This window comes from Xyrauchen texanus, chromosome 9 (assembly GCF_025860055.1).
Source record: "Xyrauchen texanus isolate HMW12.3.18 chromosome 9, RBS_HiC_50CHRs, whole genome shotgun sequence".
In the NCBI taxonomy this organism is placed as follows: domain Eukaryota; kingdom Metazoa; phylum Chordata; class Actinopteri; order Cypriniformes; family Catostomidae; genus Xyrauchen; species Xyrauchen texanus.
The window spans coordinates 15,762,579-15,780,207 of record NC_068284.1 but is presented as its reverse complement, the minus strand read 5'-3'; the positions used below and the strand labels follow the sequence as shown (position 1 = coordinate 15,780,207).

At 37.6% G+C, this 17,629-nt stretch overlaps 1 protein-coding gene across 11 annotated transcripts in view; it reads left to right on the top strand.

Annotated features, from left to right (window-relative positions):
* The first annotated feature begins 3,956 nt into the window (after nt 1-3,956).
* Nucleotides 3,957-17,629, top strand: part of dlg1b (discs large MAGUK scaffold protein 1b) — a 145,601-nt gene continuing 131,928 nt past the window's right edge. For all 11 annotated transcript variants that reach the window (XM_052133254.1, XM_052133252.1, XM_052133251.1 and 8 more), the window contains exons 1-2: nt 3,957-4,590; nt 4,953-5,084. In XM_052133254.1, the coding sequence (XP_051989214.1) occupies nt 4,572-4,590; nt 4,953-5,084 (151 nt within the window). In that variant the 5' untranslated portion in view covers nt 3,957-4,571. The remainder of the gene's footprint in view (nt 4,591-4,952; nt 5,085-17,629) is intronic.

Genomic DNA, 17,629 nt, shown 5'->3' with positions numbered 1-17,629 from the left:
TACCCCTTTAACACGACAAACACATTTCATTTTATGTACGTATGTTTGACACATATGTACATAGTCTTCTTTGGACTCTCGTCATGCACATTCAACATTTTGTTCATTGTCAAAGATGAGCCCTATTTGAAGATGCATTTTTTTCTTGGTTTTCAAGCACACAATTCGGTACACAGTGACGAATGGCGCGACTTGACACAATAGTCCATCCACTTCAATCATTGTGCTTTGTTTGTGCACACACTGATGCACATTGTGTGTTACTGTCTCCCAGTCCTCTTGGGCCTACTGGGATGTAGATAAGACTTACTGTGTTGTGTATTAATACTACTGTGGGAGATTAAATTAACCGACTTATTTTATGATGTAAGGTTGGATTTGCAGGGTGCCATCTGGCCATTCACAAACTATATAAGCCCCTTCCCATATCATCTAATCATAGACACGACCAAGGGGCTTGAATAGATTACAAGGAAATCTCTCCTCACACACTGATATGAAGTCAGACCACCTATCCACATGCAAACAGATAACAGTACAATTCTTACAGGCAGTATTGTTACAATACTTCAATTCTCACATTGAAGAGGGACTACCTCTGATGCACTGAGATGTAGAACAAATGGAAGACAGGGATTTAATCATGTTTAATCAGGTCCTGGCATCCTGAAAGGCTGTGATTGTGTTTACAGGCTGTGGTTTGTTTAATAGACCATCATCGCATTAAGGGAATAAATTCACATTACATACCACCCTGCAGTAAGATATACCATAATACCAGAAATATTAATGATGATAACAACATTGGTAAAAATAATGTAAATAAAGCCACTGCAAAATGACCACATCATCTAAAACACCTTAACAAACCCCTATAGCTTTACCATTAGGAAAACTAAAGTTACTTGAAATCTCACTTCTGATAACACTGTTGCTGCACCATTTGAATATTATCTCTCTTGTTGTTGACAAACTTTCATGTCACTGTGCTCACCAACACTGCTGCCAAAATCCTGATTTATGCCAAGATTAATTGTGAGCAATTTGTCCAGAGATGACTGCAAAAAACAGCTGCTATAATCACTGTGCCGTACGAGAGAGCCAGACGGGATCGACATGTGCTGGGAAGAGCCAATGTCATATTGCTTACAGATACACATTCTGTCACAAAGGATGTGCCCAGTTACAAATATTAAGACATGTTGATTACATCCGCAGTTCTTTTTCACCCGAAAATTAAAATTCGGTCCTCATTTACTCACTCATTATGTTCAAACCAGTATGACATTGTGGAACATGAAAGGAGATGTTAGGCAGTATGTTAGTCTCAGTCACCGTTCACTTTCATTTAATCTCTTTTGTTTTCTTCCAAACAATGACAGCAAATGGTGATTCTACCTCACATCTCTTTTTGTGTTCCACAGAAAAAGAAAAGAAACAACATGAGGGTAAGTAAATGTGGACCGTAGGTACTAATTTGCAGGTGAGCTTCACTGTAAAAACAATGTTTTCTGGTAACAAAAAATGTGGTAACTACAGTACATTATCTGGTCTTATTCAAGTTAAAAATATTGTTTAACATGACTGAATCAACCTGACTACGTTAGAAAACACTAGCAAATGTCATTTAAAGGGTTAGATCAAGTAGAAATAGCTCATTAAAAGCAAATTCAGGTTACTACTTTATACAGTGTATCAATTAAAACAAAAAAATACCATGTTTTAACAATGAAAGAAGGTACAACTTAAAAAAGGCTTGTCTCCCGAAACCATATCAACCATATAAAAGGAAATGTCTCCTTAACCAGGACTAATATACAGGGCTACAAGCTAAATTTAAAGGGACAGTTCCCCCAAAATGAAAATTCTCTTATTTATTGAACCTCATGCCATCCCAGATGTGTATGACTTTCTTTCCTCTGCTCAACACAAATTATAATTTTTAAAAGATTATTTCAGCGTTGTAGGTCCATACTATGCAAGTAAATGGGTACCAAATTTGAAGCTCCAAAAAGCACATAAACGCAGCATATAATAATCCATAAGACTCCAGTGTTTTTATCAATTTCTTCTGAAGCTATCCAATTGGTTTTGGGTGAGAACAGACCAAAATATAACTACATTTTCACTATACATTTTGACATCAGCAGTCAAGTCAAGTCAATTTTATTTGTATAGCGCCTTTCACAACACACATTGTTTCAAAGCAGCTTTACAGAATATTAGCATTAACAGACGATAAGAACTGTAATGTCTATAAAGTCGATTAATCATCATTGTGGAATTTAGATAAAATACGATTTTTAATAGTGTTTAAAAATAATTAAATGATAATTGTATTAATAACCCCAGTGAGCAAGCTGTAGGCGACTGTGGCAAGGAACACAAAACTCCATAAGATGTTGATTAATGGAGAAAAATAACCTTGGGAGAAACTAGACTCACTGTGGGGGCCAGTTCCCCTCTGGCTAACATTTTGAATGTAATGTAAATATTAATTATGTATAGTTAAAATCATGGTTTAAAATTATTAAACTAAGTGTTAAGGGTCAGTGATTAAACATTGATTGTGTTTGAACTGTAAGATTAATGACCAAAGTCTTTGAAGTCCATCTTGATTAATTGCAGAAGTTCACATAGTCACCATCATCCATTAAGCACTAGGAAGTGTAATCGAGCTTGAAATCATGATCATGCCTAGAGAGACTGCAATGGCAAAATGCACAGTGAAAAAGGAGTTACATTTTGGTCTCTTCTCACCTAAAACCCATTTGATCGCTTCAGAAGACATGGATTAAACCACTGCAGTCTTATGGATTACTTTTGTGCTGCCTTTATGCGCTAATTGGTGTTTAAAGGATTTGGTCACCATTCACTTGCATTGTATGGACCTACAAAGCTGGAATATCCTTCTAAAAATCCTATTTGTGTCCTTCAGAAGAAAGTCATACAAATTTGGAAAGGCATGAGAGTGAGTAATTTATGAGTGTACTTTAATTTTAAAATAGTAAACACTCACAAATCCAATGTTCATGAGATACAATGAAAACCTGACTACAAGGAGGAGGTAGCCTCTCCAAGATCAGAGAGGGTCATTCATAAAACATGATCATCTAAAAATAAAATCCTCTTTTACCATGACTACTTTCTAATCTGGGCCACTGCTTTGGTTGTTTGTGTCGATAGATGTTAGCTGTGAAATGCATGACTGTGTCTTCTATCGGTCATGTTCTGTTCACAGATGATTCATCCAATGCTTGATTGTACTTTCTGGGATTGAAAGACACAGATAATGTTTTTGTTTTAACCCGATTTGGGATATTTCACTGTGGACATGTAAAACAATTTTATGCTTGCACCATTTCAAAATCACTGCTTTAAATGTTCATAATTTTGCACTAGTGATCTAAACACCAAATAAATCTACATTAGTGCAGCCAAATGACCTTCAAATTTTGGCACCACTTCAATGAATACCAACCCATTAAAGAACACCATCATCATCATGAAAAACACAGAATACAAAATCTGTTGAAAAGCCGCATGACTGCACCATCTAAAACAGTTCCACTCTAGGGTTGACCATTAAACCTCAGGATTAACACAGAGAACTTTGTGTAGCCACATCTCAAGATCAGGTTCTGTGTGGATTTACGTAATGCTCACTCAGTAGATCTGCCACGTGAACAGCATCTACAACTTATTGGCAGTGGATTGCTAACACAGACCTGGTGTATTTAAAGTGTATTTTATGTACCTTTGTTGAATTTAAACAGCTTCTATTCTCATATGGACCCATGTTTATAAAGCACTCGTGTCAGTGAGTCTCCTTTAAGAAAGTGTCAAGTCTCACCTTCCCAACCCTGATCTGAAAGGTATCCCAGTCCCTTGATTGGGCGGTCAAGGGTAGGGTCTAGAATCACGTGACATGGTTCCAACACTGGGACGCCATTTTGGAGGAAAGTTTGGAATTTCTGACACATAGGAAGAAAAAAAGAGGAGGAGATAGCGAAAGAAGTTTGACGTTTAGGAAAACAATCCCCATTTCTCCTTAGGGAAAGAAGAATGTGCCAAACTACGGACGCTAGGATTTGAATCGCTTGTGTTCACGTGGAGCCCTTGCAAGCGCGTGCCAGCTAGGTGCATATTTGCATTGGGGAGTTTATTGGAAGTCCTCCTGCAACTGGCGGCGACATTTGTTCCGTTCCCCCCTCCCGCAGCCGCGGAGCAGATTGGCGGCGGAGGCTGGATCCCAGCGTCAGTGTGTCTTTTGAATGAAAGTGCGCGGCTGTCAGCGGAGTAAAGCTCAGTACTGTGGTGTCTCGCGACTGTCAGGTTAAAGAAGCGCAGCACTGGCTCGCGCTCGACTCAAAAATCCTACGGCTTATTTTCATATCAACCTGAACATCATGTTTACCCGATAAATATTTGAGTCTAAGTTACCTCCCCCACCCCCTTGACACTTTGGACGGACTCGTGTAGGGAAGAGGAGTGCTTTATTATCGTGCGTGTTGTTCATTTATAACGCGAGCTCAACTGGATTGGCTCTCGCGCACGAGCCCAACCGAAACATGCCAGTCAGGAAAAAAGGTGAGAGCATTTACCCTGACTCTAAACAACTCTCATTAAAACTCATAATCACGGTTAACTTCGAAATAACTTTACATACTCTTACACTGTTACCGGGAAGTCACTTCTGTGAGGCTTAAACGAACATTTCAGACGAGAAAATATTGAGATACGACTAACCTCCCTGTTTCTCTCGTTAAGTCACTGGATTTAAACTCGTTAATTTGGATACTTTTTCAAACTCACTTAGTCAACCGTGTCATTTGATAGTCTTTATGCTATATCCACTTCATAAGGAGTTTGAAATGACCAGTTGTCAAGTATCGAATGTTACGATGTCTTGTATAAATATGTAATTCATGTAAACTTTGTGTGTCTCATAGATGCAGAGCGGGCTTTGTTTCTGCTGGAGGAATACCGGTCAAAACTCAGTAACACCGAAGACAGACAGTTGAGAAACTCCATCCAGAGAGTCATTGACATCTTCCAGAGTAACCTCTTCCTGGCTCTCATAGGTACAACAGTGTGTCATTCAGTGTTGTACTAGTTATAATGAAAGTACTGTGCCCTCCCATTTGTTGTGATGTCTATAGGAAATATTCAGGTCTAGCCTTCATTCATTAGGGCTCAAGGCTACAACCTTTTCCCTTCTAAAGTTTGGTGGGAGTCCCTTGTCATTGAACTAAGGTGTTGGGTTGTAAAAGCCAGTCAGAGCTATGTGTTACTCAAACCATGCTGTCATTTAATGACCATTGCTACAGTTTTCAGATGGGTGAGAAATCACTTGTTTGTTGGTGACCATTTAAAAGAATATTCCGGGTTCAATACAAGTTCAGCTCAATCGGCAGCATTTGTGGTATAATGTTGATTACTCCCTCCTTTTCTAAAAAATAAATAAATACAAAATAAATAAATAGTGAGGCACTTATAATGTAAGTGAATGTTTCCAATCTGTAAATGTTCAAATAACTTTCCTCACTGTCAACTCTTTGCTTTATTTATTTTTTTTAAAGAAAAGGAGGGATGAGTAAAAATGATTTTTTTGTGGTAATCAATTTCACATTATGCCACATGCTGTCGATTGAGATTGTATTAAACACGGAATTTCTTTAACTTTGTTTCTAGACCTTTTATAGGTACCACATAGCCCTTCCTTTTCCTGTTCATTCACATAGTATATTGAGAGAAATTCCAGTGTTTAAATTTTAACCTAGTATTTTGAAGCAATATGCATGCTTTTAAATTGTGTTATTCACCATTTATAGTGTTAAATCTTTTTTTTTTTTTTTTTTTTTGGTGATGGTCTTGCATAAGGGCTAATTGTGTATCTGTATGATATGATCAGACAGTTTATTCAGAGTAACAGCAATGTAGAGTATCTTCTCTTAGGCTTGTCTTTAACAAACTCAGTAAGGAAAGCAACCACGAGGAATGTTGAAAAGCCTGTTTGAGTTTCTCAGGGTTTATAGACTGACTTTGTGTCAGTGACTCCCTACGTTTGACCCCAGATGTGTGGAGGCTTCCTGTTATAACTCTGTCTTCTGCTTCCCATCCTTTTTTTTTTTTTTTAAAGGAAAATTCTGTGTTCTATACATGTTAAGCTCAGTCGACAGTATTTGTGGTATATTGTTGATTACCATAAAACAAATATTTTGACTTATTTATAAAAAAAAAAAAAAAAAAAAAATTCAAATAATACAGAAGAATGAATGTAAGTACTTTAGGAAAATTATAAGCTTCTTATTTCTGCATATAAATCATTTTTATAGCTTGATTGACTGAGGGAAAAAAAAGAGTGATTATTGACGCATGCTTGGGTAGGTACTTGTGTTTTGTGTTTGTTTACTGACATGATCACATGCTTTATGCGAAAGGCTGGTCAACTTCCTCTTTGTGGATTTGTTTTAGTCATGTGTCTTGCATCAATTAGGGCTCAGTTTTTAAACCACAACCAATGTCTAAACAGCACAAAACACTTATGCCCTGAAGAAACACAAGTGGTTATCACAAGACCACAAGCTGTAAATATTTGCTTTCATTGTCCAGGCTGGAGCGGTAGAGAGTATTGGTACGTGTATCTCAGCAGTTTCTGTTCATTCTGTTCTGTATCCCAGAAATCTTACTCTAAGCTGCTGTGATGAATAGCTGAGCTCAACTTTCCTGGATAAGTTCATACATGATGCTTGTGAAGTGCAGACTGCCCTTTATGTGTACTGATGTTCAAATGCACCTAAACATGCACACAAAAATCCCTCTTCTCATGTGCGTCCCACATGCACACATGTTCTCAGGAGTGCCGCTAATGAAAAATGCAGTTGAGTGACGGTTTACAATTTGACCGTTCCTCAGATATGTATTTTAAAGGACAAACAAAATGTAATCTGTCTGTTGACATGATTACCACAGTCCTAATCCGAAGGCTGATGATTTATGGTGGTTTCTCTGAGAGAGCACGACTGCGGACTCCGTGCATGTCTCTCAGTGATTAGAGCCTTAAGATTCTTCCCAGGACACCAGGGAACAAAAGTGAACCAGAGCAGGCCAGGTCTCCTCCTGCATGCACAATGTGGGTCACAAGATAGACCAGGTTTACCCTTGACATAAGCCATCTGCCTCATGAGTTCCTTGTTCTGAAAATGAGACCCTCAGTAGGGGGAAGTTTCAATCATATTATATAAAGTAGATAATGGCAAGGGTTTCTATTCACACACACTCTCACAGAAGAACCTTCTTTTAAAAGCTCTGAGTGCCTAATGAAAAGTGGAGTGGTTGTGAATTTGATATTGCACAGACAGGCCAGTATTTTTTGCTAAACTTTATACAGCAGTACTACTTGGAAAATAATATTTAATGGATATAAACCGCTTCCTTAGCCAGATAGGAAGCGTCCCCTAAAACACATTGCAGGTCAGCTAGAAAAATATATCAAACGATCCATAACAATTTCTTTTAATGATTTTGTCATTTGGCTGATTGTGGTTCTGTAAATTATCTGGGCCCGTATTCACAACATTTTTATCTTGCCACTAGAAGTTTTCAGTAGAGTGTTTCTGCTTAAAACCTATACACAAAACTATCAAGAGCTAGTTATACTAAGGAAATCATAAGGTAAGAGTAAAGGGCTTTGCACACCAAATGCTATGCAATTATGCAAAATGAATCGCCAAAGAAATGGCACTTTCACATTAAAAGTGAGGCGAAATATCGCCGTTAGCACATTCACGTTTTTACATTAGGTGGCGCTGATCGACACGCAATTTTACCCTGGTACGCTAGGTGGCTCGAAGCACCTTTCAGCTGTTCTGACCTTCACCCATAAAGGATGAGAAGAAGAACTTGACAAGTAAACAACTATCCTGTCTAGCTGGTAACCTTCCAGTTACCTAAAGTCTCACGAGTGCCACATTGAATGTTTACACACTGTGTCTTTTGTGTTTATTTAGAGTCCTACAGAAACTCTACCCCTAAAATTAACCCTACCACTAAATCTTACCCTAAACTCTCGCAAGACTTAGGCTGCCAGCGGGTTAACGTCTAGACACACCATGAACAACCATGGGATGGAATTCTCTTTTTGTTGTTGTTGATTTGTTTAACGAGGAAGAACATTTTTAGGCTTTTTACAAACTATTGCAATTCACCTACTGGATAAATTGACTGACAGTATTATCATGTAAACTAGGGGTGGGTAAACTATTGATTTTCTGATACATAGTGATCTTCATTTGAACGATCTCGATATCAATTCTTAAATCTCAAGATCAATCTTTTTCTCTAAGCGCAGCACTCCACTTCAATGAGAGAAAATCACTCACATTTGCAACCAAATTTAGCACTATCCAACTAAAAATGTATACAATTCACCACTATACTACACAATTACTGGTGAGTGGAGTATTTGGCAGCGAGATCCTTTCAGTGTGTGCTTAGAGAAAAAGTTGGGTTTAATGGGTGCCCAAAGATGAGATACACGCGACCCATTTATCACTGAATAATGTCTCTTTTAATAGCTTTTCTGTTCTCTACGGTCAGTTGTTGATTAAAAATGGCAAAAAAACAAACATTCAAGATTGTTCTAATCTTGCATAGCACAGATGAGTCTCTCTCGTTAACATGCACTTCTTTAAAGACGGTGTTTGTAGAAATGCAGGATTTCCTTAAAGAGACAGTACCGGGTTTTAGCATGTGTTCAACAAATCAATGTAATACCTGTAGTACAAATTATGCAATTAAACAATAAAAATGTAACAAAAGATAATTGGCAATGCAATATTATATTTATTAAATTAATTGATTTGTTCATTATTACAAAGCTAAAATTTGACCAAAATGATTTATACAAAATACATATAGATTTATCCCACATTGGCTACCTGAACTTGATGATATTTCACCCACAAATAGTAGGCTTTATTCTGTTAACTACCTCGCTCAAAACCTTTATCTCTGGTATAATTTGGGTTGTTTTGGTCAATGCAGTCAAAATATTGAATATAATAAAATTTTATATATATATATATATTAGGGCTGTCGATTTAAAAAAAAAAATAATGCGTTAAAAATAATTACCGCAATTAATCGCAATGCCACCGGACTGTAATATGGAAGATTCCTGAGAAATGCAAGCTTGTGGTACCAGCTGTTTACTTCAGAGGGCAGTAAGTGAAACTTCAGCTGTATGGCACTTGACACAGTGACCAAAATTTATTATGTTTATGACACAACGCACCCGAGACATGACACAAGCATGTCTGATGCTTGTTGAAATTGATGGGTCCTTAAACAAGCCCTCATAATAAATCTCGAACTGATTGACAAATTCACTTGGATTGCTGTGAACAGTTTGCCAATGATTGGCTTATGTTCAATAATATGGTAGTAAACAATACATTGTATTCTAAAACCGCTTTTTGTATTGTCTTATCAATGATTAACTCTTCTGCTACAAGAATGTAATGCATTTTAATTATCTGAATATTTTATTTTTATATATTATATCATTTTAAAATATTTAAAGATAACTATGTATCATTATTTCATAATTTTATATTGAATAATTGTTATATGAGGGGCTTTTTCAGCAAATATTTGTATATGCGATTAATCGCGATTAATTAATCGGGACACCATGTAATTAATTCGATTAAAAATTTGAATCTGTTGACAGCCCTAAAATATATATATATATATATATATTAACCTATTTTTAAGTTCTAAGATTTGTTAAAATTCTGTGTAATTGAATTGTATAATATTTAACAAATGAATGCAACTTAAAAATATTTATTTTATTTTTTATTTATTTTATTAAAGATTAATCAATCCAATTTGATGGGTTTTTATGAAATTGAAATACATTAACCTTAAAATAATTTTTGTTAAGTATGTCATTATAATCTAATACATTGACTCGATTGCAATTTGGATTGTCGACAGCAGTCATGCTTCGGATAATTTGTTTAGGAGTCCTCGGGACAACTTCTAAATTGTCACTGGTTCAGGCAATACTTTTTGCATTAAAATGTTTTACAAATCTTAAAATTAGGAATGACACAGGAGTGTATTTTGAAGAGTTGAACCTGAATTTCCAAGTTATATGCTACTTTTAGCCTTAAGATTTTTAGTGAATACGATGATTTAGTGATTCTGTTATATCTATTATCACAGTCAGTTATTGATTGCCTGCTAAAAAGTACAAGCATTCCGAAGTCTGTAAGTAAGCCATTAGATAATGAAGACATGTATCAAAGGGGGAAAGGAGAACCAGCAGATGAAATTCAGCAATACTATCCTGTAGCTATGAAGGTCTGTTAATCAGACATCGATACAGCGCTCTGTTTATGGACTACCTTACCACAGACCTTATTCCAGAGAGAGAAGAGTGAACATGAGAGTCTGGGAAACCTGGGAATCAGCCATTAGTTATGCCTCTGTTTTGACTGGCTCAGTGGGGAGGGCTTGACTCTGATGCTGTGGAATATCACAGATTTAAGGAGATTAATTCAGTTACTGGTCTTTATTTTTGGGTTTTCTTTATGAATTCACTAAATGTTTCATTTAACAGTCTGCAATTGGGTTATAATTAACGTATGTTTTTTGTTTTGTCACATTTATTTTGTTTAGCACAAGGAATTGGTAAATAATTAATGACTGGTTAACAGTCTGGTGCAAAGATTATTGATCTTTATCTTATTGCTGGCTGTTCAATAGACATTCATTTGGTTTGATGTTTTTATCTGGTTGATAGACTTCCTTGTTTAACTTTAATTGTGAAGTGATTGTAAAGACACTTTAACTTTCTAGTAGGGCTGTCAACAGGGGTGAAAAACAAAATTTTCATTTTCATTTTTCATCAAAAATACATTATTTCAGTTAGGAGAAAAGAGCTATAATACATCAGTCAATCAAAAGTACATTTGCACAGAGTGCAACAGAACAGAACACAGGGATCTTAAAATGTGCTGATAAGAGAGAGACAAGACACAACAGCCAAAGACCTCTACCTAAGTCATTGTCCTGGCTTGGCACATATCTGTAATTCAAATGCATATTGTAACAGGGTTCATGATGGGCAAGGAGGAGGAGGGAAACGGCAGAACAGTCAAAATAACTGTAATGACATAAATCAATTAAACAAACATACACACACACACACACACACACACACACACACACACACACACACACACACACACACACACGCGGCCGCTCTCTCTCTCTCTCAAAATGGTGCCTCTGGCTCGTCTCTATCCCCCTTCCGGCTGGTTAGGACTATTCGGCGACAGGTGTGTGTCCTCATGGCCCGGCCATGCCCTCCTACTCATCACACTACTCCACCACCCTATTCAGCCCGGGGATACCTCCGGCATGGTGTACTCCCCTCCCTTCCTGGAGGGGAGGTGTTGCCCTTCTAGCTGTCCTTCTGCCGGCAGAACTTCCTCGCCTTTGGGAGAGACGATGGGAGGGAGAGGGAAAGAAAAACTCGCTCGTCGGTCCCTGGACATGCCGTCGCCTGGTCCTCAGCCATTCATCCGCCCTCTAGCGGACCACAGCTGCTCCTCCCCTGGCAGACGGCAGTGGTTCCTCTGACTCCCGGCAGCCTACAACGACTCCTCTAACCCCTGGCGGACAGCCGCGGCTCTTCCCCTGGTGGACGGCAGTGGCGAAGACTCCATGACAGTGCATCCCTCCTCCTTCCTGGGTATCGGCACAAATGTAAAGGGGGTTCACGATGGGCAAGGATGAGGCGGGAACTGGCAGCATAACTTTAATGATGTAAATCAACTTATACAAACATAAACCCACAGACACACGCACATACTCTCTCTCAACTGGCGCCTCCGGCTCGTCTCTATCCCCCTCCCGGCTGATTAGGACAGTTCAGCGCTTCTCCTTGTCACACATATATTTTTTGCGTTAATTTTTATCTTAAATCCGATAAATATTTTGAATTGTAATTTTTAATTTTAAACCTTGCTTTCAGTGTTCAGAGTCCCTCTGTAAAACATGCAGGCTGATTTGTGAAGCTTTCATAGATAATTGTTAAACCTAGTTATGACTAATTTTTATATTGAAAATTGTTAGCTTCTGATGCAGTTTATGTTTTCTAATACATTTGAACATTGCACCTATTTATACTGTATATTGGACACCTTTGAACTGTTTTGAAGTTATACAGATTTTGTAGACATGTGATGTAAGCAAGACAATTCATATAATTGCCGGCTTTGATGTGTTATGGTTGTATTACAGTAACAGTCAAAGATTAAAAGTGTTTGAACTCCAGACCAGTTTTATCATGGACCTTGTAGAACATAGATAGGTTCACTGAACTGTCATGAATAAACAGAATGGCATTGGTTTTATACTCGATGCAGTGAGGTGCATTCAGTATTTACCTCTTAATAACTAACTCATAAGTAATAATTAAAACTCTCTGTTCCCCACTCAGAGGGCCGTGCTTGATTTGTGCTCATTAATAGTTTGCCTCAATCATAACCTCATATGATAATGTAAACCTCCCCAGGTAGCAGATTACAGATCGAACTGACAAAGCTGCCTCACTGGTATAGTTATTATTACTTCATAATATGCATGTTTTATCATGGCTGACTAAAAGCTAGAGGGCAAGCCATGTTGTTGTCTACACTGATTAAACTACATCTAATTAGAACAAAAAGATGTAACCATTTTGGAGTTGGCCTGATGTTAGAAACTTTGACCAATGGATAAAATAGTAATCTGGCCTGTTTACACTTTCATGCTTCATCGATCAGATTGCTATCTGATTGGGAATGCACATTCCATTTACTATTGGATACATAAATGTGCCTCCACAAACTGGATTTAAGTCTACTATTCTCCCGCTATTTGCAAATATAGTCATCACAAACTTTGGTGATGATGCACTTTATGTGGCTCATAAAAACATAGGGACCACTTTTTTTATAACTTAACATTTCATTATAACACACAGACACTTGCTGTACAATAATATATTTTCTTTCTTGCAGTATTCCTTTTGTTTTAATGTTACAGTATATAAATCATAATTCAGTTTTTCTTTCAGACTAATAAAATTGGTTGGGAATCAAAGTATCAGCTGATTTTAAGTACTGTAATTCCTTACAGTAAAGCTAATCATTTACTGTTGTCTAATGTATATATGTAGTACCACAACTCGCAATTTATAATGATACCATTTTAGCATGTATTCAGTGTGAAAACATATATTTAAGCCTATGCATATTGCCATGTTAATAATTAATGAATGAGTGTGCTGTAAATCTACTGTTACTCTATTCGGATAATTTTTGACCAGAACATCACTGTTCTCATTATTTTTAAACATAACAGAATTGTTACACTTGTTTGGGAACAACTGCTCTAGTGTAAAAGAAATAAGGTTTCTTTAAAAAAACGTGTAACCATAACAGTTCAATAAAGACGAACCAGGTTGTCTAAATAAGGGCAAACTTAGAGCGGCTTTTCTCAGTGTAGTCAGAGACTCTTCTATGAGGCACAAGAGAGACTGAAACTGAGCCCTTTTCTCTCTTGGACACGCTTGTTCTGTTTCACACGTTTGGCATTAGGGTGAGCAAAATTATAGATTTTTGGACTAACCGCTAGATTTTTGGACTAATTATTTGATTATCGATATTGATTCTTAAAATCTCCAAACTGATCTTTTACTCTCTGCGGAGCCTTTTACAATGCGAGTATATCACTCGCATTCGTGACTTAAAATGTCTGTTATTAGCCACTGCCAAATTTCACTCACCAGTTCAGCACAGAGTTAAGAATCCTTTCACTGTTTGTTAAAGAGTAAAATTTGGGTTTGCCTTTTAAAGATGATATCAAGTCATTCAACTTCATTTGCATTCTAGTCCATGTCCTTAAAGAGAGAATATCAGTTTTTAGCATGTGTTCTACATGTTGATGTACTTATAAGACAAATTAGGCATCTAAACAATAAACACACACACACACACACACACACACACACACACACACACACACACGTGTAGATCCCCCTCGTGCCGCCAAAACCGTGCCAACCCCCATCTCAGAATAGCATTCTGACATGATATTCTTCTCACCACAATTGTACAGAGTGGCTATCTGAGTTACTGTAGGCTTTGTCAGTTTGAACCAGTCTGGCCATTCACTGTTGACCTTTCTCATCAAAACAAGGCATTTCTGTCCACAGAATTGCTGCTTACTAGGTGTTTTTGTTTTTTGGCACCATTTAGAGTAAATTTTAAAGACTGTTTTGTGGGTGTGAAAATCCCAGGAGATCAGCAGTTACAGAAATTCTCAAACCAGCCCATCTGGCACCAAAATCATGACATGATCCAAATCAATGAGATCAAATTTCTTCACTTTATGGTTGATATGAACATTAACTGAAGCTCCTGACCCGTATCTGTATGATTAGTTGCACTGCATTGCTCAGAATGGCCAGACTGGTTCAAACTGACAAAGTCAGTCTACGGTAACTCAGATAACTGCAATTGTGGTGTGAAGAAGAGCATCCCAGAATGCTCCAAGATGTGGGTTGGTGCTGTTTTGGCGGCACTAGTGGAACCTACACAATGTTAGGTAGGTGGTTTTAATGTTTTGGCTAATGTTTGCTATGTGTGTGTGTGTGTGTGTGTGTGTGTGTATATATATATATATATATATATATATATATGCCGTTGTCAAGTGTTTGTCTGGAAGAGAGTAACGGTACGGGTTCTCACCTGAGATGAATTGCTGGTAATTGCTTGTTTCTGTGTTCACAGTGAGAGACGGGGGAAATAAAAGGGCGAGTCCTCGGAGTGTGATTTTAATGACCCCTTTTGGATTTATTGTTATTTGCATTGGTTTTCTTTTTCATTGTCAAGCGAGCGTGTCTTCTGATTTAAGTTTAAAAACACTTCCTCATTCCTGTGAACTTGTTACATTGGTGCCGAAGCCCGGGACGGAGGAGGGATGCGCTGTCGGAGAGCCCTTGCTGTTGGAGGGTCATGACTCTGAGGAGATATAGTGCGGTAGTACTGGAGCGGTTCTGCAGAAGGCGGAGGAATAAGTCAGGCCGGAGGTCTCCCTGGCCTGAATCTGGTGGCGGAAGAGTGTGACGAGGAGGTGGGCGTGGCCGGGCTGTCATGGCGCATGCCTGGAATCAGCGGGAGATAGATAAGGGGGGGGGGGGGCAGAGACGCCACTTCGAGAGAGACGCACAAAGCTGTGAGTCTCTCTCGCACACGCACGAACGCACACACGCACGCGTGCACACACACACACAACAGTTAATTCTGGTCCTCGAATCTGATTGGACGAGAGACGTTCCATGAGCACTGATGGTCTGACACCATCAGCACTCTGACGCTTCACTGTGTGTATCACTCACAAAGTTTATTTACAAGGAAACCTCGGGGTCCTTAAAAAGTCTTAAATTTACTTTTTAAAATGTAAGGCCATAAAAAGTCTTAAATATCTTAAATTACAAGAAGTCTTAAATGTCGTTTGCTGAGGTCTTACATTTTGAGGTTTGAATAGAGGAGACGCTTAAAACTGCAGAATCTGTGTGAGTCAAATTCATTCATCAGCATTATTTTGCATCGCTAACACTGTAGCTCCTGTTTGTAATCGACAAAGCGGTCAACAATTTGCAAGCGCGTTCTCGTTTCAAAAGAAAGCCCATGGACTATTGTGTTAGATTTGACAGATTAGAGGATTAAACGAAAATATTACACAAAACCGTTATAAAGACAAACATATTCTTAGCGTTACAATTTCTTTAATGATAAATTAAATACATTAGTTATTAAAGATTAATAACAAACATGTAATCATGTTTGCTGTAAATTTATGCAGCAAAGTTGTGAGTTGAAATTATCTCAGTCCATGGTTTGAAGCCACAGCAGTCAACTTGAGCCCTCTGAATCATTTTTCAACATCGTAATCCGATAAAAGTTTACTTTTTATGCATGGTTTTTGCCACCACTTCAGTGTTTGACATAAGCGGTGACATTGCCAAAGCATTGGTCTAATGTGTCATGTCTTGCTAGAAAGCTAGTAACTAAAGAGAAGTGTCACAACATAGGCTACATACATTCTTAATGATTTCATTTAGAGTTTTAATATTGTATTAACTTATTAGCACATAAATGCACAATAAAATATATATATATATATATAAAACAAAACAAAACATGTCCGGAGACATTCAAGTAGCCTCAGTGGCTTTGTATTTACCAGCTTTGAATTAATGTTTTTTTTTTTTTATTATAAAAGTGGTCTTAAATTTTTCTTTTATTTGACCTTAAAATTCTTAAATTTCATTCCTTCGAACCTGCAGATACTGTGATTTAGGACATTACTGATGTAAAAAAACAGCACCATCACATCAATGTGCTTTGCTGTTGTTCTGGAATTGATTTGCACTTTTCGCACCAAATTAAGTTCATCTCTAGGCGACAGAATGTGTCTCCTTCCTGAGCAGGTTGCGTGAACTAATGGTGCTAATGCATTTGTATTGTTGAATGTGGTACCTTCAGGCATTTGGAAATTGCTCCCAAGGATGAACTAGACTTATGGATGTTCACAATTTTTTTTCTGAGGTCTTGGCTGATTTCTTTAGATTTTTCCATGATGTCAAGCAAAGAGGCACTGAGTTTGAAGGTAGGCCTTAAAATACATCCACAGGTACACCTCCAATTCAGTACACCTCCTATCAGAAGCTAACTGTCTAAAGGCTTGACATAATTTTCTGGAATTTTCCAAGCTGCTTAAAGGCACAGATAACTTAGGGTATGTTAACATCTTATCTACTGGATTTGTGATATAGTCAATTAAAAGTGAAACAATCTGTAAGCAATTGTTGGAAATATGTGCTCGTGTTATGCACAAAGTTTGCATAACTATACATAACTATAGTTTGCTAATTAAATCTGTGAAGTGGTTAAAAAATTTGTTTTTACATTTCAACCTAATTGAATGTAAACTTCTATCTTCATCTGTGTGTGTGTATATGTATGTATGTGTATATATATATATATATATATATATATATATATATATATATATATATATATATATATATATATATTATACACTGATTAGCCAAAACATTATGACCACTCACAGGTGAAGCAAATAACATGGATCATCTCCTAACAAAGCCACATGTCAAGGTGTAGTTAGATTAGCTGGTAAGCGAACAATCGGTTCTCATAGTCATCGTGTTGTACACAGAAGAAATGGGCAGGTGTAAAGACCTGAGTGACTTTGACAAGGGCCAAATTGTTATGGCCAGGCGTCTGGGTCAGAGCATCTCTGAAACGGCTTGGCTTGTGGGGTGCTTACGGTCAGCAGTGTGTAGTACCTACTGACAGTGGTCTGAGGAGTCGACCGATATATCGGTTTTGCAGATTAATCAGCACCGATACCGATTTCTGGAACTATCAGTTAGCTGCAAAAATCCACACCGATAGAAGCATAAAAAAAAATTATAAGACATTGCAATTCACTAGTTTGCCCTAGTTTCACATTAAAGATCCCTCACAAGAAGTGA